Genomic DNA, 24819 nt, shown 5'->3' on the forward strand with positions numbered 1-24819 from the left:
AATGGAGGAGAGTTGTTCCATCTCTTTCTCTGTGGCTGGCTGTGCTATCCAGCAGACCTGGGTTCAAATACTTTATCTGGGCTTGATTGAGCGTGCCTGGAGCAATGGAACCAATAGAATGCTCCCAAAACTCCAGACCCCTCCAACCTGGCACTCCAGGTGGGCTAAAGCAAATGCTGAAAGTATCTGAAAGATTTCAAATAGTATTTGAACCCAGGTCTAGTGTGAGGTGTTCAGAGCCAGACTCCAGGCCTAGCAGGGCAACAGAGCAGAGCAGTGGCGCACACACAGAGCAGCAAGGACTATTAATCAGGCTCCTGGAGCAGGGAGAGAGGGTGGGGGCGAGGACCAGAGCTATGAAAACACACACACACACATTGGCCACGCATTCATCATAAAGGCACAACACATGAGATGGATTACTATAATGACCCAATGTGTGTGTGAGCCCCCGCTCCAGATGAGTACGCACATGACCCCATACTCACGCACAACACACATTCGTTCATGGGTTGGTTTTCTTCCTCAGCAGAAACAACAGAGTAGATTGATGATTGCTGCACACTAGGCTTTCATCCAGTCAACCAAAGGGTTGGCGACGCGCTGCATGTCTCCAGTAATTCAAATAACTCGATTCCAATGTCTCACCCCTAAAGAAAGCCTAAAACAGAGGTCCCCTTCACAACTATCTATAAGCATCTATGCAACAGCCCTGAGCAGTACATGTCCCTATGGGCCCTGGTCAAAAGTAGTGCACCATATAGGGAATAGGGTGCCATTTGGGACTCCAGACTATGTTTCTGTGGAGGTGGAGGGAGCATATAGAGGGTGGGGGGTTTACCTAGTCTCTGATCTGTGTCACACACAAAGATTTATACACTGAACAAAAATGTGTAAAGTGTTGAAATAAAAGATCCCAGAAATGTTCCATACACACAAAAAGCTTATTTCTCTAAAATGTTGTGCCCGAATTTGTTTACATCCCTGTTAGTGAGCATTTCTCATTTGCCAAGATAATCTATCCACCTGACAGGTGTGGCATATCAAGAAGCTGATTAAACAGCTTGATAATTACACAGGCACACCTTGTGCTGGGGACAATAAAAGGCCACTCTAAAATGTGCAGTTTTGTCACACAGCGCAATGCCACATATTTCTCAGGTTTTGAGGGAGCGTGCAATTGGCATGCTGACTGCAGGAATGTCCACCAGAGGTGTTGCCAGAGAATGTAATGTTCATTTCTCTACCAAAAGCTGCCTCCAACGTCGTTTTTGAGAATTTGGCAGTACGTCCAACCGGCCTCACAACCACAGACCACTATGGCATTGTGTGGGCGAGCGGTTTGCTGATGTCAACATTGTGAACAGAGTGCTCCATGGTGGCGGTGGGGTTATGGTATGGGCAGGCATAAGCTAAGGACAATGAACACAAATGCGATCCAGAGGCCCATTGTCGTGCCATTCATCCGCCGCCATCACCTCATGTTTCCGCATGATAATGCACGGCCCCATGTCGTAAGGATCTGTGAACAACTCCTGGAAGCTGAAAATGTCCCAGTTCTTCCATGGCCTGCATACTCACCAGACATGTCACCCATTGAACATGTTTGGGATGCTCTGGATTTACGTGTACAACAGCGTGTTCCAGTTCCCGCCAATATCCAGCAACTTCACACAGACATTGAAGAGGAGTGGGACAACATTCCACAGGCCACAATCAACAGCCTGATCAACTCTATGCGAAGGAGAGGCAAATGGTGGTCACGCCAGATACTGACTGGTTTTCTGATCCACGCCCCTACTTTTTTTGACCAACGGATGAATATCTGTATTCCCAGTCATGTGAAATCCATAGATTAGGGCCTAATTCATTTATTTCAATTGACTGATTTCCTTATATGAACTGTAACTCAGTAAAATCTTTGAAATTGTTGAATGTTGCGTTTTATATTTTTGTTCAGTGTATATACAGTTGAAGTCGGAAGTTTACATACACCTTAGACAAATACATTTAAACTCAGTTTTTCACAATCCCTGACATTTAATCCTAGTTAGAATTACCTGTCTTAGTTCAGTTAGGATCACCAATTTATTTTAAGAATGTGAAATGTCAGGATAATAGTAGAGAATTATTTCTTTCAGCTTTTATTTCTTTCATCACATTCCCAGTGGGTCAGAAGTTTACATACACTCAATTAGTATTTGGTAGCATTGCCTTTAAATTGTTTAACTTTGGTCAAACGTTTCAGGTAGCCTTCCACAAGCTTCCCACAATAAGTTGGGTGAATTTTGGCCCATTCCTCCTGACAGAGCTGGTGTAACTGAGTCAGGTTTGTAGGCCTCCTTGCTCGCACACGCTTTTTCAGTTTTGCCCACACATTTTCTATAGGATTGAGGTCAGGGCTTTGTGATGGCCACTCCAATACCTTGACTTTGTTGTCCTTAAGCCATTTTGCCACAACTTTGGAAGTATGCTTGGGATCATTGTCCATTTGGAAGACCCATTTGCGACCAAGCTTTAACTTCCTGACTGATGTCTTGATGTTGCTTCAATATATCCACATAATCTTCCTTCCTCATGATGCCATCTATTTTGTGAAGTGCACCAGTCCCTCCAGCAGCAAAGCACCCCCACAGCATGATGCTGCCACCCCCGTGGTTCACGGTTGGGATGGTGTTCTTCGGCTTGCAAGCGTCCCCCCTTTTCTTCCAAACATAACGATGGTCATTATGGCCAAACAGTTCTATTTTTGTTTCATCAGACCAGAGGACATTTCTCCAAAAAGTTTGATCTTTGTCCCCATGTGCGGTTGCAAAACGTAGTCTGGCTTTTTTATGGCGGTTTTGGAGCAGTAGCTTCTTCCTTGCTGAGCGGCCTTTCAGGTTATGTCGATATAGGACTTGTATTACTGTGGATATAGATCCTTTTGTACCCGTTTCCTCCAGCATCTTCACAAGGTCCTTTGCTGTTGTTCTGGGATTGATTTGCACTTTTCGCACCAAAGTACGTTCATCTCTAGGAGACAGAACGCGTCTCCTTCCTGAGCGGTATGACGGCTGCGTGGTCCCATGGTGTTTATACTTGCGTACTATTGTTTGTACAGATGAACGTGGTACATTCAGGCGTTTGGAAATTGCTCCCAAGGATGAACCAGACTTGTGGAGGTCTACAATTTTTTCCTGAGATCTTGGCTGATTTCTTTAGATTTTCCCAAGCTGTCAAGCAAAGAGGCACTGAGTTTGAAGGTAGGCCTTGAAATACATCCACAGGTACACCTCCAATTGACTCAAATGATGTCAGTCAATTAGCCTATCAGAAGCTTCTAAAGCCATGACATCATTTTCTGGAGTTTTCCAAGCTGTTTAAAGGCACAGTCAACTTAGTGTATGTAAACTTCTGACCCACTGGAATTGTGATACAGTGAATTATAAGTGAAATAATCTGTCTGTAAACAATTGTTGGAAAGATTACTTGTGTCATGCACAAAGTAGATGTCCTAACCGACTTGCCAAAACTATAGTTTGTTAACAAGAAATTTGTGGAGTGGTTGAAAAACTAGTTTTAATGACTCAAACCTAAGTGTATGTAATGTTCCGACTTCAACTGTACATTAGATGACTGACGGGGGCGCTGTTTTGAAGCCACCGCGCTTCCATCTTGGCACTCCCCCACCATTGTAAAAAATATTTGTGAATATATAGAAATGCATTTATTAATGTCTACCTTTTGTTTTTACCACATTTATTCTATTACAGACACCTTAATAGATACTTTAAAATTATGTGTGAGCTAAACATGAAAATGAACAAATATATTACAATTTTCCTTACAGTATAATTTTTTACAAGTTCTAATGTTACACTCCCCACTACAACAAAAAATACTTAAATACATGTCATTTTGTCCTTGAAACATTCGGAAATAGTGTAGAATTTCATTAATTCCTATGGAGGACTGCACCTTCTGGGGAGTGCCAATATGGCCGACCAGTGGCTTCACAGCCTCTCATTGACCAATACATAGATAGCATTAGCAATCCAGGGTTTAAATACATCACTGGTCACACCCCGTGTTCCCCAGGGGGATTCTGGAATTAACATGACTCTACAGAGGAGCTGACGCTGCCAGATAATTTCCATATACACCGAGTGTACAAAACATACTGACCAGGTGAATCCAGGTGAAAGCTATGATCCCTTATTGATGTCACTTGTTAAATCCACTTCAATCAGTGTAGATGAAGGGGAGGAGACAGGTTAAAGAAGGATTTTTAAGCCTTGAGACAATTGAGACATGGATTGTGTATGTGTGCCGTTCAGACAAAATATTTAAGTGCCTTTGAACGGGGTATAGTAGTATGTGCCAGGCGCACCGGTTTGAACTGCCCACGCTGCTGGCTTTTTCACGCTCAACCGTTTCTGACTGGCAGCCAGGGCTTAGGCCTACCCTCTCCCTCTCCTATACTCTCATCCCCCTCTTCTGTTATTTTAGCTTCTTCTCTCTTCTGTTCTCTCCCTCCACTTTCCTCCCTACCTGCCCCCCTCTCCCTTCGCTTTCTCTCATCCTCTTCTCCTGTGAACAGAGCTCGTTATAGGGGCAGACCAAGAATAACTCCAGGAAGAGCCAAAATGGCAGCTCTCCCTCCAAAGCCACGGCCGAGATAATGTATTTTTGGAAGTCTCACATGACAAAAGCGTTTGTGAAATACACTATGACAGATTGTGAAAGTAACCGGTCTGGCTGAAGTAGAGAACATCAGGTGGAACAGAGGAACATGAGGCAATGCTCTGTTCACATCACATAGCTTACATCCCAAATAGCATCCTATTCCCTCTGTAGTGCACTACTTTTGACCAGGGCCCCTGCTTTTGAAAGTATTAACATGGATAGGTGAATGAAGTGTCCGTGAATCAAGCTGATGATTCTCAGTCCTGATGAGTTACTGTATTTCTCTGTCTCTAGGTAACTACCCCAGACCCCCAAACTACGGCGGGGCTCCCAGTGCCAACTACAGCGGCCCAGGCCCTGGCATGAGCAACAGTTTGGGCATGAACGCCAGCAGCCCCATGCATGGCCAGGGCCCCGGACAGCCCTGTGGCTCCATGCCCGCCGGGCGAGGCTTGGGTCTGGTGGCCAGCGGGCGCCCCTACCCCTGTGCCACCACCAACACCATGGCCCCCACCTCTCCCAGCATGCCGCAGCCTGCCGGACAGGGTCAGGGCATGAGACCGCCCCTGCCCAACATTAATCGCAAGCCGGGCCACGAGGCAGGACCCGGCCCCAACACCATGCAGGGTCCAAACGCTGGTCCCAACCCCTCTGCCCAGGGCCGGTGAGTCAGGACAGGGGCCAGGGAGGGAGGGCCACAGAAGGGTTATACATGCATATAGGATGCGTCCCAAATTACACCCTACCCCCTATATAGTGCACTATTTTATTTTTTTACCATGGCCCATATGGCTCTGGTCAAATGTAGTGTACTACGTAGGGGATATTGTGCCATTTGGGATGCAACCAAGGGCTATACTTACACATAAGTTCACATTCACTCCTCCACACCCCGCATCCACCCATCTTTCACACACCAAGGTTATGAGGTGTGTACTAAACAACGCTACAGACTTTTTCCTCATGTCTCTGTATGACTTTGGAAACCAAAGAGACTTCTTCTCCTTCCGTCCCTCATTCCAGGCCTCCCTACATGCGCTCCCCTGCCTACCCCAGCCAGTCTTGGCCTGGGGCGCGTCCTCCCCTCTCTCCCTCCCCCCATCCCCACCCACAAACCTCCCCACACCCTCAACCCCATCCCCAACACAGCCCCCATCCTCAACACAGCCCCCATCCTCACCTTCAACCCCATCCCCATTATCACCCCCAAACCTCCCCACACACCCATCCCCAACACAGCCCCCATCCTCATCCCCAACACAGCCCTCATCCTCATCCCCAACACAGCCCCCATCCTCATCCCCAACACAGCCCCCATCCTCAGCCCCACTCTCACCCTCAACCCCATCCACACCCTCAACCCCATCACTTTCCCTCCTCTCCATCTAACCACCCCCAGCCCCATCATCAGCCCCACCCTCACCCCCATCCCCATCATCACCCCCAAACCTCCCCACACCCCCATCCCCGACCCCATCACCCTCCCCACTCTCCTTCCCACCACCCCCAGGTCAGCAGTGCAAAGAGACATATCCATCCCATGATGCAGCAGGCTGAGCAGTACGGGTAGGTGTCAGTGTCACGGCTGCAGTCTGTAATACAGACTCTGCATGGTGCTGTCCACTGGTCACAGCACTAACCTAACCCTGGGCTGCTCTGGAGACACTCTCCCCCAGTCACTCAGACAGACTAACCCTGGGCTCCACTGGGGCTCTACTGCACAGGAGTCCCAATCCTCGACTGTGGGCTGTGATACTGACCTGGCCACTGTGGCCAGTAAACATGGGCATGTTTTATCTCCTGCTACTGCATGGCTTTGTCAGAGACCAGCGGATGTGTACAATAATTTATTTGTATGTCTTGCACCTTCGAAGAAATCCCTTGACAAATCAGAGAAAAAGTCAAGCAATATTATGAACCTGCAAAGTCAAAAATGAACAATGCTGATTTAGAAATTCAGAACTTGTTTGAAATAAAACATGGGCAACTCAAAAGGATTGGATATACTATTAGTGAGACTGTCAGTGTTCCCTCTAAGCTGCGTGCGGGCTCGCAGCTCCCCCGGGACTGCCACACAGAAGAAATATCAGCCCGCGCAGAGAAGCACGAGATTCAACTTCGCTCAACTTTCTAGAGTTTTCCCCCTTAGTTAACACTATCAACGTTTCCCTTTACTGTGGGAATTGTGATCGAATCAATGCAATATTAGCCACTTTCAATGAAACAAAACGAACTATGCAAGAGATTTTGTTGTAGGCAGAACGCATCGGAGTAGGATTCTATTGCATTGACAGGCACCACTCAGCCCCTACTCTACACAGACCGGTGCGGCATAACCAATCAGAGCTGCATTAGGCCTATATGTAAATAGACCATTGCCATATATGGATCTGTGCCATTCACTTTGGACTGGACTGTGTTTACAGTATGAGCAGTCGTGAGTAGATGCACTTGTTTTGAGATCAAAGCGAGAGCTGAATGTAGCCACGTGTGCACATTTGTTCATATCCTTTGCTAGTTAGTGAGTTATTAGCCCAGTTATATATAAATTGTAGTCAGCAATGGGGGAGTGATTGCTTCCAAAAGAGCACAAAATGTGTACATTTCTAGACATCTTTGAAAAGCCAGTCAGGTAAAGAGCTTTTTTTGTCTTAAAGGGGCAGTGTTTTGAGACAGGTGTGAAAAATCTAAGTAGCCAATAGGCAGAGGGTAGGAACATTTGTCTGATTCTCTTTAATAATGGTAAAGTGGTTTCTTGCATCAAACAACACAACATTTTCAGTCACCTCGTTGTCTGAAGGACAAGTTGATCAACGGGTTAATGTCAAGCCCTGCATGTTTTTTTCAAAAGTCTTATGGAATGTAGGCCTACATTGAACACCACACATTGGCTGCTACTGTAGACTGAATGATAGAACATCTATTTCCATGTTAAAATGTTATGGGATGCATTCCATTGTTTTTGATGGTAGGCCACTCTGGTAGGCCTGCGTTATCAAATAGCCACAGTAGCCTACTTGACCACTGTCTGAAACTAACTTAAAGCGGGTACAGCCTCAGTGTTCACAGTAAACGCGTGCTGGAAGTTGCACAGAATTTTCACAATGTTCAAGTTTGCGCTCAGGAGACCTGAAATTTGCTCAGTGCCTAAAAAATGAGGGGGAACATTCCTGTCAGACAGAGCGAGAGAGGGAAGGTAAGTCCAATCCCCTGTAGCATTGATTGGATTGTTAGCTACATTAGTTTAGTATTGATTTAATTGGTAATCTAGATTGTCTCATTATTAGCCTCAGTGAGTTACAGTGGGTTGGCGGGGGATGGATGTTGGTATGGTGGTGGGAGACAATGGTTGTATCCCAAATGGCACCCTGTTCTCTACATAGTGCACCATGTTTACTAGAGCATTTTGGGCCCTGGTCAAAAGTAGTGCACTATGTAGGGAATATGATGCTATTTGGGACTCCAATAATGGTAAACTGGTTGGGTATGGAAGTGTTACTCCAATAGAGGTCAGGGACATGTTACTCATTTAATTTCCCCTCAAAGGGAAATGAAGAGGGAAGAATCAAGGTGTGTGCTGTCTGTTTGGGTACGTCCCAATAATCTTTCCTTTCTCCTGAAGTGTGCACTCATTCACTACTTCCCACACATTTTAAAAGCATTGGATTGGTGGAGGCATGAGCTAGAGAGAGTTTTCACCATATTTCTTATAACAGCCATTTCCTTTAAAATAAGTTAAAGGAAGTGAACGAGTGCACACTTTGGGAGGAAGAAGACATAATTAGGATGCACCCTCTGTGTGTCGCTCAGCACCCAGGGAGCCTGATGGTGGGTGGGAAAAGAGCAGTAAATAAATGGTGTTTCTTCTTCTCACTGCTCCCCAGCCTTTTGATGTGGATATTATTTCCCCCAGGATTTAATGTTGTAGATGTTTCTTCTCTCTCCTTCTGTTTTAACAGCGTGTTACCTTTTGTGTCGTTGAGAAAAGCTGCTGTTGCACTGCTTTTGATTACCAACATGCATTATTCATATTGTCTCTTGCTCACAACTAAAATACCTCCATCTACCTATGTGTCTGTCTGTCCATCTGTCCGTCAGTTCAACTTGAAAGTACTGTATAACAGAGGTGGCTGACTCATAGTAATGGCTGAACCGGAATGAATATGGTTTCCCTGTGTTTGATACGGTTCCATTCATTCCATTCCAGTCAAAACTGTGAGCTGTCCTCCCCTCACTAGCCTCCACTGATAGTTTAATGTACAGTCGTGGTCAAAAGTTTTGAGAATGACATAAGTATTGGTCTTCACAAAGTTTGCTGCTTCAGTGTTTTTAGATATTTTTGTCAGATGTTACTATGGTATACTGAAGTATCATTACAAGCATTCCGTAAGTGTCAAAGGCTTTTATTGACAATTACATTAAGTTTATGCAAAGAGTCAATATTTGCAGTGTTGACCCTTCTTTTTCAAGACTTCTGCAATCCGCCCTGGCATGCTGTCAATTAACTTCTGGGCCACATCCTGACTGATGGCAACCCATTCTTGCATAATCAATACTTGGAGTTTGTCAGAATTTGTGGGTTTTTTTTTGTCCACCCGCCTCTTGAGGATTGACCACAAGTTCTCAATGGGATTAAGGTCTGGGGAGTTTCCTGGCTATGGACCCAAAATGGCGATGTTCTGTTCCCCGAGCCACTTAGTTATCACTTTTGCCTTATGGCAAGATGCTCCATCATGCTGGAAAAGGCATTGGTCGTCACCAAACTGTTCTTGGATGGTTGGGAGAAGTTGCTCTCGGAGGATGTGTTGGTACCATTCTTTATTCATGGCTGTGTTCTTAGGCAAAATTGTGAGTGAGCCCACTCCCTTGGCTGAGAAGCAACCCCACCCATGAATGGTCTCAGGATGCTTTACTGTTGGCATGACACAGGACTGATGGTAGCGCTCACCTTGTCTTCTCCGGACAAGGTGTTTTCCGGATGCCCCAAACAATCGGAAAGAAAATGACTTTACCCCAGTCCTCAGCAGTCTAATCCCTGTACCTTTTGCAGAATATCAGTCTGTCCCTGATGTTTTTCCTGGAGAGAAGTGGCATCCTCGCTGCTCTTCTTGACACCAGGCCATCCTCCAAAAGTCTTCGCCTCACTGTGCATGCAGATGCACTCACACCAGCCTGCTGCCATTCCTGAGCAAGCTCTGCACTGGTGGTGCCCCGATCCCACAGCTGAATCAACTTTAGGAGACGGTCCTGGCGCTTGCTGGACTTTCTTGGGCGCCCTGAAGCCTTCACAACAATTGTACCTCTCTCCTTGAAGTTCTTGATGATCCGATAAATGGTTGATTTAGGTGCAATCTTACTAGCAGCAATATCCTTGCCTGTGAAGCCATTTTTGTGCAAAGCAATGATGACGGCACGTGTTTCCTTGCAGGTAACCATGGTTAACAGAGGAAGAACAATGATTTCAAGCACCACCCTCCTTTTAAAGCTTCCAGTCTGTTATTCTAACTCAATCAGCATGACAGAGTGATCTCCAGCCTTGTCCTCGTCCACAGTCTCACCTGTGTTAACGAGAGAATCACTGACATGATGTCAGCTGGTCCTTTTGTGGCATGGCTGAAATGCAGTGGAAATGTTTTTTGGGGATAATGTTCATTTTCATGGCAAAGAGGGACTTTGCAATTAATTGCAATTCATCTGATCACTTTTCATAACATTCTGGAGTATATGCAAATTGCCATCATAAAAACTGAGGCAGCAGACTTAGAAAATTAATATTTGTGTAATTCTCAAAACTTTTGACCACGACTGTACGGTATGAATATAATGCCTTTGGTAATAATGTTATGTATTAAGGTGATGATAAATGACTAATCTAAACTCTTGCTCTGTGGTTTTCAGGCAGGGAATGACCCCCATGCCCCACCACCACCCAGGCATGAACCCAATGGGCCCCAGCCCTGGAGGCCTCTACAGCCAGCAGCCAGGGGCCAACACCGCTGGAAGGATGACCCCACAGGGGCCCCACCCGCTCTTCAACGCACCCCCACCCTCAGGTATGCCACACTCGGTGACATACACTCTGACAAAGCAGCTAACTAAAAGCCTGTTCCCAGATCTGTTTGTGTTGTGTAGCCAACTCATATGGTCACATGGTCATATAAGTTGGCTACACTACACAAACAGATCTGGGAACAGGCTAGCTAACTAGCCCAATGTCCAATATCTCTGTACATGTCTACCAGACAGACACAAGAGACTAACCCCCTTTCCCCTCTCCACAGGGCCCATGCAGATGGGAGGAGAGGGGATGGTGGGTCCCCCTGACCCCAAACAGAAACCTCCAGAGCAGCACAGGGAGGGCAACACTCCTGCCCCTGCCGTCGAACCACCACCTAAACCCAAGGTACGAGCTACCGCTCTAACAGAGGCAGCTGCTTTCCCTCTCCGTCTCTTTTATACATACTCATTTCCTGCCAGTACCTCTCAAAGCATGTCCTAATAATGCATGTGTTTGGATGAGGAACCTGAATGTGGCAAAGCGCATCAAACACAGCATCTAACGAGGCAGCAGACAAAAAGGAACACAGAGAATTGAGAAAAACATTATGGAGTCGTTGTAAGGATTTTCTAAAGGAAGAAGCACTGAGATCGGATCGGTATCGCTATCATAGCCTTCTTCTGTACCTACTGGGAGAGTGGATTCCAAAATAAATGCTCCTTTATAGCAGTGCCATTTCGTATTAAAAAGGCTTTTCGTACTCTCTTTCAGCATATTGTTCATCATTATTACCCCACTCATGACTGTATGAGTGAGTCTGTCTTTTTGACTGATTTGGATGTGTGACACAGACAGGCATACCAAAATAACCTGTCTCCAGCCGACTGCAAAGAACTTGTTACTGTTCACAATGCTCTCTCATGAGTTCCTTTTTCTCTTGTCAGAGCTTCTTTTGGGGTTTTCAGTTTTTCGTTTCGCCCCCCCTCCCTCCCTCGTTTCAAATTCCCCTCTCGATGGCTTAGCTTGGTATTTGTACTCCTCTTCTTAATTCCAGACAGAGTTGTGTGAATGTGAACAACTTTTCTCCCTCCGCGTTCATTTGAGTCTGTTCGCCTCATTACCGGCTGGTGAGAAAGGCCTCTTGATCACAAACTGAAGACGTCTGCCAGCCCAACTTGTCTGAGAGGAACTTCTGTTATTTCTGTTCTGTCTCAATCTAGTTAATGATCACTCCTCCTATATTTGCCTGGCTTTGTGAGTTTCTGCTGTCAGGGCAAAGACTGCAGCAGGAGCTAGCATGGCTTCATGTTTCGACTCGTGAGAACATAAGAGTACTATTAATAATGGCTGTGGCCTTTGGTGCTAAAGCTCCTTGCCTCCTTCTGTTTGGCTGCCTGCCTGCCCTAGAATGCCGTTGCTCTATCTGTCTGTATGGCGCCTCTCGCCGTGTAGTTTCCACTGTGTGGTTTTCCAATTGTGTTTGAATATTGTGAAGCCAGTCAAACCTGCCTGAAAGACTCCAGGGGAGGCTCTCTGTCCAGAGCCATGCCAAGTGTATGTGACTGAGAGAAGGCCTTCAGGGAGAGAAAGGGGGGGGGGAACGCAGAGAGAGAGAGGCAGGCGAAAGGTTGCATACAGGTTCAGATTTCCCTGTACGGTAGACACACAAACACACACGTGTATGCACTGGCTGCTGAGTGCTCACTCACAGGATGTCTTTGAGGAAAGGTTTTGCTGTTGGTATGCTTTCTGCATGTGTGTTTGACGGTGTGTTTGTGAGAAAGTGTGGGAGACCGTAAAGGATAAAGAAAGCCAGACTGACATCTCTCATCACGTGGCTCTGTTGTGTGCGTGCGGTGTGTGTTTTGCGCATGTGTGTGTGTGTGTGCGTGTGCGTTTTGGTTTTTGTCCTATCTATTCCCCGTCGCAGGACCGCTACAGCTCCTCTCAGTGTATGTCCAAGCCCCCCACCCCATGTCCCCTGTCCCCCAGCCCTGCTAGTCTGTCCTCCTGTCACGGGGTGGAGGACAGCAGCGATATCATTAGCAGCCACCCCGCTGGCGCTGGGGCCTGGCCAAAGACCCCCACCAGCCCTGTAAGTGCCACAAGCACTTTTATTTGTTTTATTGGTTATTTATTTCGTTTTCTTTCCCAACAGCTTGTCGTTTTTAATCGATTTTTTTTGTATCTGTGTTTTTTGACATTGTGCTTGAAATGTGATTGTGGTGGTGATGTTATTTGTGACCGAGACTTTCTTATTAAGACTTGTATGCAATTGGAGCTGGACAAAGGATTTCATTCTAACACACTCTTTCCTCCTATCTCTTTCCCATACGATGCTGGTTACCTGGCAGTCCTGCTGCCCCACAATATCTCAAATGCTTCTCTTATCACATGAAAAGCTCTAGTTTGTATTGCTTATTATTGTTCAGATGATTGATTGTGTTAATGAGAAAGTCTGCCAATCCTGTGAGTGTACCTGTGTCACATGGGGTAGGTAGAACTACTTTTCCCATGATGCTCTGTTTCTGTTGACTGCTGTGGGACCTACCTGGCTGTATAGCTGCCATTCAACTGGGCTTGAATGGAATATACAACAACAAATAAGTATAATAATGTAAACATGTATGTTGATCACATCTGTCTGTATGAAAGTGTCCATAACCAATGACAACAGTGGTAGCCCTGACTGACCCCCCCCCCCCCCCCCCCCTCTACTATATGCCCTGCCCCTTTAGAAGCCCAGTCCGGCCACCATGACCAATGAGAAGATCCGCATCCTGTATGAGATGGGCGGGGAGCCCGAGAGGAGAATGTGGGTGGACCGCTACCTTGCCTTCATGGAGGAGAGGGGCACGCCCGTACCCATGCTGCCTGCCGTGGGCAAGAAGCCCCTGGACCTATGCCGCCTCTACCTGTCTGTCCGAGAGATAGGAGGCTTGGCTATGGTGAGTCTAAGTGGCTTCTCCTAGGTACAGATCTAGGATCAGCTTCCCCTCCCCCAATCTGAACCATTAGTGGGGAAAATGCTGGTTGGTCACAGAAGGAATGATAGGCTGGAGACTTGAAACAGTAGGCAGTAGGTTTAGCAAGTGTGCATCTACACGTCCTAAAATTGGCTTATTTCCATCAGACAGCACCCTATGTCACAGATCGCTATTTAGTAAGGGGAAAAAATATGTATATATACACTAACGGTCAAAAGTTGTAGAACACCACCTCATTCAAGTTTTTTTTTTTTGGGGGGGGACTTTTTTCTACGTTGTAGAATAATAGTGAAGACATCAAAACTATGAAATAACACATGGAATCATGTAAACTCTGCAAAAAAAGAAACATCCCTTTTTCAGGAACCTGTCTTTCAAAGATAATTCACAGATCTTCACAGATCTTCATTGTAAAGACTTTAAACACAGTTTCCCATGCTTGTTCAATGAACCAATAACAATTAATGAACACGCACCTGTGGAACGGTCGTTAAGACACTAACAGCTTACAGACGGTAGGCAATTAAATCATACTTATGAAAACTTAGTACACTAAAGAGGCCTTTCTACTGACTCTGAAAAACACCAAAATAAAGATGCCCAGGGTCCCTGCTCATCTGCGTGAACGTGCCTTAGGCATGCTGCAAGGAGGCATGAGGACTGCAGATGTGGCCAGGTCAATAAATTGCAATGTCCGTACTGTGAGACGCCTAAGACAGCGCTACAGGGAGACAGGATGGACAGCTGATCGTCCTCGCAGTGGCAGACCGCGTGTAACAACACCTGCACAGGATTGGTACATCTGAACATCACACCTGCTGGGACAGGTACAGGATGGCAAAACAACTGCCCGAGTTACACCAGGAACGCACAATCCCTCCATCAGTGCTCAGACTGTCCACAATCGGCTGATAGAGGCTGGACTGAGGGCTTGTAGGCCTGTTGTAAGGCGGGTCCTCACCAGACATCACCGGCAACAACGTTACCTATGGGCACAAACCCACCATTGCTGGGCCAGACAGGACTGGCAAAAAGTGCTCTTCACTGACGAGTCGCGGTTTTGTCTCACCAGGGTTGATGGTCGGATTTGCGTTTATAGTTGAAGGAATGAGCGTTACACCGAGGCCTGTACTCTGGAGCGGGATCGAGGTGGAGGGTCCGTCTGGGGCGGTGTGTCACAGCATCATCGGACTGAGCTTGTTGTCATTGCAGGCAATCTCAACGCTGTGCATTACAGGGAAGACATCCTCCTCCCTCATGTGGTACCCTTCCTGCAGGCTCATCCTGACATGACCCTCCAGCATGATAATGCCACCAGCCATACTGCTCATTCTGTGCGTGATTTCCTGCAAGACAGGAATGTCAGTGTTCTGCCATGGCCAGCGAAGAGCCCGGATCTCAATCCCATTGAGCACGTCTGGGACCTGTTGGATCGGAGGGTGAGGGCTAGGGCCATTCCCCCCCAGAAATGTCCGGGAACTTGCAGGTGCCTTGGTGGAAGAGTGGGGTAACATCTCACAGCAAGAACTGGCAAATCTGGTGCAGTCCATGAGGAGGAGATGCACTGCAGTATTTAATGCAGCTGGTGGCCACACCAGATACTGACTCTTACTTTTGATTTTGACCCCCCCCCCCCCCCCCCCCTTTGTTCAGGGACACATTATTCAATTTCTGTAAGTCACATGTCTGTGGAACTTGTTCAGTTTATGTCTCAGTTGTTGAATCTTATGTTCATACAAATATTTACACATGTTAAGTTTGCTGAAAATAAACGCAGTTGACAGTGAGAGGTTTCTTTTTTTTGCTGAGTTTAGTAACCGAAGTGTTAAACAAATCAAAATATATTTTATATTTGAGATTCTTCAAATAGCCACCCTTTGCCTTGATGACAGCTTTGCACACTCTTGGCATTCTCTCAACCAGTTTCACCTGGAATGCTTTTCCAACAGTCTTGAAGGAGTTCCCACATATGCTGAGCACTTGTTGGCTGCTTTTCCTTCACTCTGCGGTCCAACTCATCCCAAACCATCTCAATTTGGTTGAGGTCGGGGGATTTTGGAGGCCAGGTTATCTGATGCAGCACTCCATCACTCTCCTTCTTGGTAAAATAGCCCTTACACAGCCTTGATGTGTGTTGGGTCATTGTCCTGTTGAAAATGAAATGATAGTCCCACTAAACACAAACCAGATGGGATGGCGTATCGCTGCAGAATGCTGTGGTAGCCATGCTGGTTAAGTGTGCCTTGAATTCTAAATAAATCACAGACAGTGTCACCAGCAAAGCACCACCACACCATAACACCTCCTCATCCATGCTTTATGGTGGGAAATACACATGCGGAGATCATCCGTTCACCCACACAGAGTCCCACAAAGATTGGACCAAAGGACACATTTCCACCGGTCTAATGTCCATTGCTTGTGTTTCTTGGCCCAAGCAAGTCTCTTCTTCTTATTGGTGTCCTTTAGTAGTGATTTCTTTACAGCAAATCGACCATGAAGGCCTGATTCACACAGTATCCTCTGAACTGTTGATGTTGAGATGTCTGTTACTTGAACTCTGTCTGTCATTTCTCTTTGCTTATTTGAGCTGCCATAATATGGATTTTGTGAGCTATCTTTTACCCTATGTAGGCCTATCCTCTAACAAAATAACTAAGGCAAAAAATAGACTGACCAAATCCTGGTGTGCATTGATTTAATATTTTGTTTGCACTACAGCCCTTGCCGCCCGTCCTTCCTAGTGTTGTGCTACCCTGGTTCGAAATCTAGGCCTATCCTCTTAACAACATAACCAAGTCAAGAAATATACCCTGGTCCCTGACCCAATCCTGGTACGCCTGATCCTACTACTTCTCTCCACTACGGCCTATGCCGCCCATCCATCCTAGTGCTACCAGATCATATACGCTTTCATACCCAGCTCTGGTTGTTCAGTCTCCTGTTGGCCATGTGCCCCCCCCCCCACCCCCCTCGCTCTACAGGTGAACAAGAGCAAGAAGTGGAGGGAGCTGTCCACCCACCTCAACGTGGGCACATCCAGCAGCTCCGCCAGCTCTCTGAAGAAGCAGTACATCCATTACCTGTTTGCCTTCGAGTGTAAAGTGGAGCGGGGAGAGGAGCCGCCACTGGAGATACCAGGAGAAACCAAGAAACAGGCCCAGGCGCACCAGGCTAGGATCCAGCCGCCCTCACCAGGTGAGTAGAGCAATGGAGAAATGTACACTACCGGTCAAAAGTTTTAGAACACCCCCATTTTTCCAGTTTTTATTGAAATGTAAGCAGTTCAAGGCCAGTGAATAACCTGAAATTGTACAAAGGTAAGCGGTAAACTGCCAGAGGTTTAAAAAAAATAAAATAAAAGTTTAGGTTACCAAAAACATATACAAACAATGTACATTTCAGAGTTATAAAAAAATGCCTTTTTCAGGGAACAAGTATTGGGTTAACAACTTACAGCTGTTCTGCAGCAATGGAAGTAAATTAAGCCTTGAAAGCTGATGCTAACAATTCCTACAGGTGTCCCAACTTTTGTTGATTACTTCCAAACCCTCTGTCTGTATAAAAGCAGTGTTGGAACACACTGTGTTACTACACCATCTTAAGCAATATTTGGACAGTATTGTACTGCAGAAATTAGTATATTGCTATTATAATGGCGAGGAAAAAGGCAATTAACAAAGGAAGACAAGACTGACCATTATAACTAGGGGTGTAACGATTCGTTTTAACAACGATTCGATTTGTATCACGATTCGTGGTTGTCGATACGATTCAAGGACGATATTGGTTCATTTAGAACGATACGATCCGAAACGATTCAGTGACTTGAAATCGATTCAGTAACCTTTAAGCCAAAAATTCAACCAGTGTGACTGAAATAAATACCTGGATACTGGACAGTGCAGGTGAAGTTTCCTAGATTCCTGTTTCTTGTAAGGACCGCAATGGTGGCTTGATAATTTCTCGCTCGTCGGCTTCTCCTCTGTCGTCCGCCATGCTATGTTTTGTTGTCTTTGCGCCTTTGCGCTGCTGCTGGCGCGGGGCGATGACGTCACGGATAGGCAGACTGAATCGAGTAATGTTTAAAGCCTTTATCGTTAAAAGTGCTAAGAAAAAACATCCATATAAAGTCTGACGTGCTTAAATCCAATGGGTTATTTCCTAGTATCGATACAATCGATTTATTACATTTTAAAACGATGTTAGATTGATATATGTTGTCCAAAAGGCCAACTCGCCGAGCACAGATCGATGTAGTTGGATCATAGGAATATAAATCGATACATCGATGTAGTAGATGGATCGTTACACCCCTAATTATAACCCTTAAAAGTGTAGGTCTTTCCTTTAGAGAAATTGCAAAGAAAGCCAAGGTGTCAGTGAGTACAGTTTCAGACACTGTCAAAAGGCACTTGGAAACTGGAGGAAACTCTGACAGGAAGAGGTCTGGCAGACCCAAAGCCACAACAGAATCAGAAGGCACATTTCTGAGAGTCAACAGCTTGCGTGATAGGCAGCTCATAGGACAACAGCGTCAAGCACAGCTTAACACTGGTCGAAGTAAGCAAGTCTCAGTTTCAACTGTGGAGAGAAGACTTCGAACTGCAGGTTTGACAGGTCGATTGGCAGTAAGAAAGCCATTGCTAAGATGGAAAAATAAGAAAGAGGCTTGCCTGGGCAATGAAACACCGCCAGTGGACTACTGAAGACTGGAAGAAGGTCTTATGGACCGATTAATACAAATGTGAAATCTTTGGTTCATCACGCAGGGTTTTTGTACGCCTTCGAGTAGGCGAAAGGATGGTTCCTCAATGTGTGACACCAACTGTCAAACATGAAGGAGGAAGCGTGATGGTCTGGGGCTCTTTTGCTTGATCCAGAGTCAGAGACTTGCACAGAATGAGTGGCACCCTGAACCAAAACGGCTACCACAGCATTTTGTAGCGCATTGCAATACCCTCTGGTGTACGCATGGTTGGTCAGGGGTTCATCCAACAGCAAGATAATGACCCAAAACATACCTCCAGGCTATGTCAGAACCACCTTAGAAGAAAAGAACAAGACTGTAGGCTTCAAATCATGGAATGGCCAGCACAGTCTCCAGACTTAAACCCCATCAAGCTGGTTTGGGATGAACTGAGCAGAAGGGTGAAAGCAAAGCAACCTACAAGTGCAACACATTTGTGGGAACTTCTGCAACAGTGTTGGGAAGAACTTTCCGAACAATATTTGATTTCCATTGTAGAAGAATGCCACGAGTGTGTTCGGCTGTTATGTCTGCAAAAGGTGGCTACTTTGAGTCAAAAATGTAGATTACATTTTGTTAAACAAAACGATTCAATTATTTATTTTTTGTCTCCAATTGTTTATTTGTTCTATGCTTTAATTTTAGGGTACATTAAGACATTAAACTGTGTGAATTTCAATAAAAACTGGAAAAATTGAGGTCTTCTAAAAGTTTTCACCAATAGTGTATATCATGCTGTAAATCTATTTAGATCAGTAAAGCACTGGGCGTTGTCCAGGAGGTGTACTTGAAATGCACATCAAGCTGCCTCACGCTACAGAAACAGGAGATAGGCTCATGCCCTATGGGCCATTCTGGCTTGGACAAGGCTTACTTACTGGGAACTGTAGCCCTATCACTGTGCTGTGACCTGTTGCTTGTGACACATAGACGGGTTGGCTGACAACGTCACGAAAATGATGTGTGCGCATCGATGTGGCCGGAAGGCCGTGCAGTGTTATGCTTCTGAACGGCCAGATAGCTAGCAACAATGACAAGAAGCTGCCATGTGGGGAATCGAAGGTGGCTCTTTTCAGCAAGTTTTATCTTGCTCTTGATACTATGTCTTGTTTTGAGGTGTTTTGACTGATGTCAATGCTAATACGGCTAAAATGTTTAGCTAGCTAACCAACAACTGTAACGATGTATTTGAGAGACAACAAGTGCTCATGGTGCAAATGTATTTATATTTTCAATAAACGTTTGGAGACTAAATATAGTTTACATGTTGTCAACAGTCTAAGCCAACCCTGTCTGTTTTTCCCGATAGTTGCTCACGTGTCAGTTTTGTTGCTAAACAACCAACCCATCTATACAGTACAATACAGATCTGTAATAACGCATTCATCTGCTATTCTATGTCACACATGCAATGAGTTACCGCCCTTCACTCATTCCTCTGTCGATATAGGAATATTACAACAAATCATTGGAGTGTAACACCTGCTGTACGTCCAAGCCCCCCACCCCATGTCCCCTGTCCCCCAGCCCTGCTAGTCCCCTGTAAATGTTGTCTGTACAGACTAGAGGGATACAGTGGCTTGCGAAAGTATTCACCCCCCTTGGCATTTTTCCTATTTTGTTGCCTTACAACCTGGAATTAAAATGGATTTTTTAGTGGTTTGTTCTTTTGATTTACACAACATGCCTACCACTTTGAAGATGCAAAATATTTTTTTTTGTGAAACAAACAACAAATAAGACAACAAAACAGAACACTTGAGCGTGCATAACTATTCACCCCCTCAAAGTAAATACTTTGTAGAGCCACCTTTTGCAGCAATTACAGCTGCAAGTATCTTGGGGTATGTCTATAAGCTTGGCACATCTAGCCACTGGGATTTTTGCCCATTCTTCAAGGCAAAACTGCTCCAGCTCCTTAAAGTTGGATGGGTTCCGCTGGTGTACAGCAATCTTAGTCATACCACAGATTCTCAATTGGATTGAGGTCTGGGCTTTGACTAGGCCATTCCAAGACATTTAAATGTTTACCCTTAAACCACTCAAGTGTTGCTTTAGCAGTATGCTTAGGGTCATTGTCCTGCTGGAAGGTGAACCTCCGTCCCAGTCTCAAATCTCTGGAAGACTGAAACAGGTTTCCCTCAAGAATTTCCATGTATTTAGCGCCATCCATCATTCCTTCAATTCTGACCAGTTTCCCAGTCCCTGCAGATGGTGTTCTCGGGGTGATGAGAGGTGTTGGGTTTGCGCCAGACAGCGTTTTCCTTGATTGGCGAAAAGCTCAATTTTTGTCTCATCTGACCAGAGTACCTTCTTCCATATGTTTGGGGAGTCTCCCACATGCCTTTTGGCGAACACCAAACGTGTTTGCTTATTTCTTTCTTTAAGCAATGGCTTTTTTCTGGCTACTCTTCCCTAAAGCCCAGCTCTGTGGAGTGTACGGCTTAAAGTGGTCCTATGGACAGATACTCCAATCTCCGCTGTGGAGCTTTGCAGCTCCTTCAGGGTTATCTTTGGTCTCTTTGTTGCCTCTGATAAATGCCCTCCTTGCCTGGTCCGTGAGTTTTGGTGGGCGGCCCGCTCTTGGCAGGTTTGTTGTGGTGCCATATTCTTTTAAAAAATGTATAATGGATTTAATGGCGCTCCGTGGGATGTTCAAAGTTTCAGATATTTTTTTATAACCCAACCCTGATCTGTACTTCTCCACAACTTTGTCCCTGACCTGTTTGGAGAGCTCCTTGGTCTTCGTGGTGCCGCTTGCTTGGTGGTGCCCCTTGCTTAGTGGTGTTGCAGACTCTGGGGCCTTTCAGAACAGGTGTATATATACTGAGATCATGTGACACTTAGATTGCACACAGGTGGACTTTATTTAACTAATTATGTGACTTCTGAAGGTAATTGGTTGCACCAGATCTTATTTAGGGGCTTCATAGCAAAGGGGGTGAATACATATGCACGCACCACTTTTCCGTTATTTATTGTTTCGAATTCTTTGAAACAAGTTATTTTTTTTCATTTCACTTCACCAATTTGGACTATTTTGTGTATATCCATTTCATGAAATCCAAATAAAAATCCATTTCAATTACAGGTTGTAATGCAACAAAATAGGAAAAACGCCAAGGTGCTGTAGCTACCTGTTGCTGTGGTTGACACCCATCCATGTACACCCATCCATAGTCATCATACACAGGCATGAACAGGATAATATCCATACAGTGTGTGTAAACTAAGCACATCCTCTGCTCAGTCATCCAGCCCTCCATCTAATCCATCTCCATTCTCCCTGGGCTGGCTACTCCCTCCCTGCGCCCTCCCAGCACGTGGGCCTATTTCTGTCTGACAGGTGATTGTGTCACAGTGCGAGAGAGGGAGGGTGGGAGAGAGAAGGGAGGGAAAGGGGAGAGCTGTCAGACAGCCAACTGTAGGATTCCTCCCCCCCCCCCCTCCCCCCCCGCCAGGCGAGACGGCTGATGTCAGAGGGGGAGAGAGAGGGAGCACAGCTAAGACGGGGGGGGGGGGGGGTAGAGATGTGAAATAGCAGGGGAATATCCCTTCCCCCTGGAGAAGATGAATAGGGGAGGGAGGAGTGTGGTGTGGCTGTCTGGGATATAAACAAGTGACCTCCGTCTGACCTAGTTTCCCACAGACAGATGGACCAGTGAGGCAGCAGTTTTTTTTTCTCTCTTTGTCTCTCTCTCCCTTGTTCTCGCTCTCTCCCTGCCTGATTATGGTAGGGTCATGTGAGTTCACACGCTCAGAGAGAGAGTGCAAGGGAGAGAGAGAGAGCGATGACGTGTGGCTGAATCACTTCATTGTTTACTTTTGAAACACCTCTCATTTACAAACACATTTAAGGCCAGCCAATTCTCTCTCGCTGCCTCTATCTCTCTCGCTGCCTCTCTCTCCCTCGCTGCCTCTCTCTCCCTCGCTGCCTCTCTCTCCCTCTCTGCCTCTCTCTCCCTCTCTGCCTCTCTCTCTCTCGCTGCCTCTCTCTCCCTCGCTGCCTCTCTCTCCCTCGCTGCCTCTCTCTCCCTCGCTGCCTCTCTCTCCCTCTCTGCCTCTCTCTCCCTCTCTGCCTCTCTCTCCCTCTCTGCCTCTCTCTCCCTCGCTGCCTCTCTCTCCCTCTCTGCCTCTCTCTCCCTCTCTGCCTCTCTCTCCCTCTCTGCCTCTCTCTCCCTCGCTGCCTCTCTCTCCCTCTCTGCCCCTCTCTCCCTCTCTGCCTCTCTCTCCCTCTCTGCCTCTCTCTCCCTCTCTGCCTCTCTCTCCCTCTCTGCCTCTCTCTCCCTCTCTGCCTCTCTCTCCCTCTCTGCCTCTCTCTCCCTCGCTGCAGCTCTCTCCCTCTCTGCCTCTCTCTCCCTCTCTGCCTCTCTCTCCCTCGCTGCCTCTCTCTCCCTCGCTGCCTCTCTCTCCCTCTCTGCCCCTCTCTCCCTCTCTGCCCCTCTCTCCCTCTCTGCCTCTCTCTCCCTCTCTGCCTCTCTCTCCCTCGCTGCCTCTCTCTCCCCCTCTGCCCACCTCTCTCCCTCTCTGCCCACCCCTCTCTCCCTCTCTGCCCACCTCTCTTTCAGTGGGGATTATTACAGACAGGGTTTTTAATTTCTTGAATTGTTTCAATAATTTTTTTTATGTCAGTTTTGAGGTTTCTTTTAGTCTGTTCTTGTATTGTTAATGAGAACAGTCATTTTTATATAAGGAGATGCCAGAATGTAAAATGCTGAATTAATTTTGTGCATCCCAAATGGCACCCTACTGTGGTCAAAAGTAGCTAACTATATAGGGAATAGGGTGCCATTTGGGAAGCTGGCGTTATTGCTAGACTAAGCAGTCATACATAGCAGAGCCGGCTTGAGGATCCATCTAGCCTGAATCAGAGAGTAACATTGTTCTACCAGTACTGTATTGTACATGTATCATATATTTTCTTTAAGTTCTCCTATTTTGTAAAATGTTGTTCTTCTCTGACATTGAGTTAGAAGCATCTTTCTTTCCCAAATGCCATTTATACACACAGATTTAGATACATATCTCTACCTCTAGATTAGCGTCCTGTCCAGGGGGTGTCCTTGTACAACAAGCTACCTCGCGCTACAGAAACAGGAGATAGGCTCCTGCCCTCTGGGCCGTTCTGGTTCGGACAAGGCTTACTTGGACATACATATCTTTATATGCAGTATGGCTGTGTCTTTTCCCTCTGTCTCTTGAGCTGTACCAGAACTGTATTTTTGACCTTTTAACAATTTTGATTGCCGTTGCTAATTTTCCCTCCAGCCAACTCCGGCTCCCTGCAGGGACCCCATACCCCCCAGTCCACAGGCAGCAGCTCCATGAGTGAGATGCCAGAGGGTATGAAGCGCCCCACCCCAGCCACCACACCCCACGGACACATGACCCCACAGCCAGGCAACAGGTAGGGGCCAGGACCCCGGGGGTCACTCATAGTGTGTTGTAGGGGTGTCTGTGTTGTTGAGTATGTCTGTCTGTGTGTGTGACTTAGTCTTACTGTATATTCTTGTCCTCCTCACCCCTCCTGTATGTGTCTGTCTCAGGAACAGTGGTGGTATCCGTGTCCAGGATCCCTTCTCAGAGATCAGTGACCCTGCCTTCCACAAGCGAGGGCCCATGCCCCCTGGCGCCCCCTATCAGCAGAGTGGAGGTAGTTCAGACCCCTCCATGAGGATGCAGTATGACGCCAACAAAGACCTCTATGGAGGGCCCCGGAAAGGTGAGTGGACCAGGCTATTTTAAAACGCGTATCGTAACACAGTGCATTCACGTAACACAGTGCACTCATACACTGTTATTATCCCCATTGCGTGTCTGCACTGTGTATTAGATGAAAAACGAGATCTTTAGTAAAAATTCATATAATACACCTATTGTCTGAATTGGATATGGTCTGGTAATTTTTAAATTCTCCATGTATGTTTAAATCTCTTTTCGTCCTTGTTTTTGGTTTGGCCATCGGATCAGACCTAAAACTCTCTGTAGGGGTGATTGTTTCCTTAGACTATGTTGCCACCCAGTGTTCAAATCATGTACTACACACCCTTGCCTTGGATAACGCCTAACATGAATGCTGATGAAATCCGAATCATTTACATGTACCAGGAATTTGACCTAGTGAAAGGGGGCTGACAACAACAAGCAGAGTATACAGACAGAATATAGACAAAATAATGTACATATACTCTACATACAGTATATACAATACCATGTCTATTCTACCTCCAGGGGGCAGTGAGCCCTATGGACCAGGTCAGATGCCCAGCGGTGCCGTGCAGGACATGTACCCCCGTGGTCCTCCCTCAGGAGTCATGCCAGGGATGGGCATGGGCCCCGGCCCCGGCCCGCGGCCACAGTACCCCTACGGGCCTGGCTACGACAGAAGGTGGGTATTCTACTAACCATATATTCCA

General features: G+C 46.3%; 1 protein-coding gene across 1 annotated transcript in view; it reads left to right on the forward strand.

Moving 5' to 3' along the window:
* LOC311106550 (AT-rich interactive domain-containing protein 1B-like) overlaps positions 1-24819 on the forward strand; it is a 126104-nt gene that overhangs the window by 91159 nt on the left and 10126 nt on the right. Inside the window, exons 8-15 of the mRNA XM_084148930.1 lie at positions 4963-5332; positions 10567-10721; positions 10950-11071; positions 13405-13614; positions 16638-16851; positions 23672-23810; positions 23950-24125; positions 24635-24791. Of these exons, the coding sequence (XP_084005056.1) occupies positions 4963-5332; positions 10567-10721; positions 10950-11071; positions 13405-13614; positions 16638-16851; positions 23672-23810; positions 23950-24125; positions 24635-24791 (1543 nt within the window). The remainder of the gene's footprint in view (positions 1-4962; positions 5333-10566; positions 10722-10949; positions 11072-13404; positions 13615-16637; positions 16852-23671; positions 23811-23949; positions 24126-24634; positions 24792-24819) is intronic.

This window comes from Coregonus lavaretus, assembly GCF_964263955.1.
Source record: "Coregonus lavaretus genome assembly, chromosome: 31".
NCBI lineage: Eukaryota > Metazoa > Chordata > Actinopteri > Salmoniformes > Salmonidae > Coregonus > Coregonus lavaretus.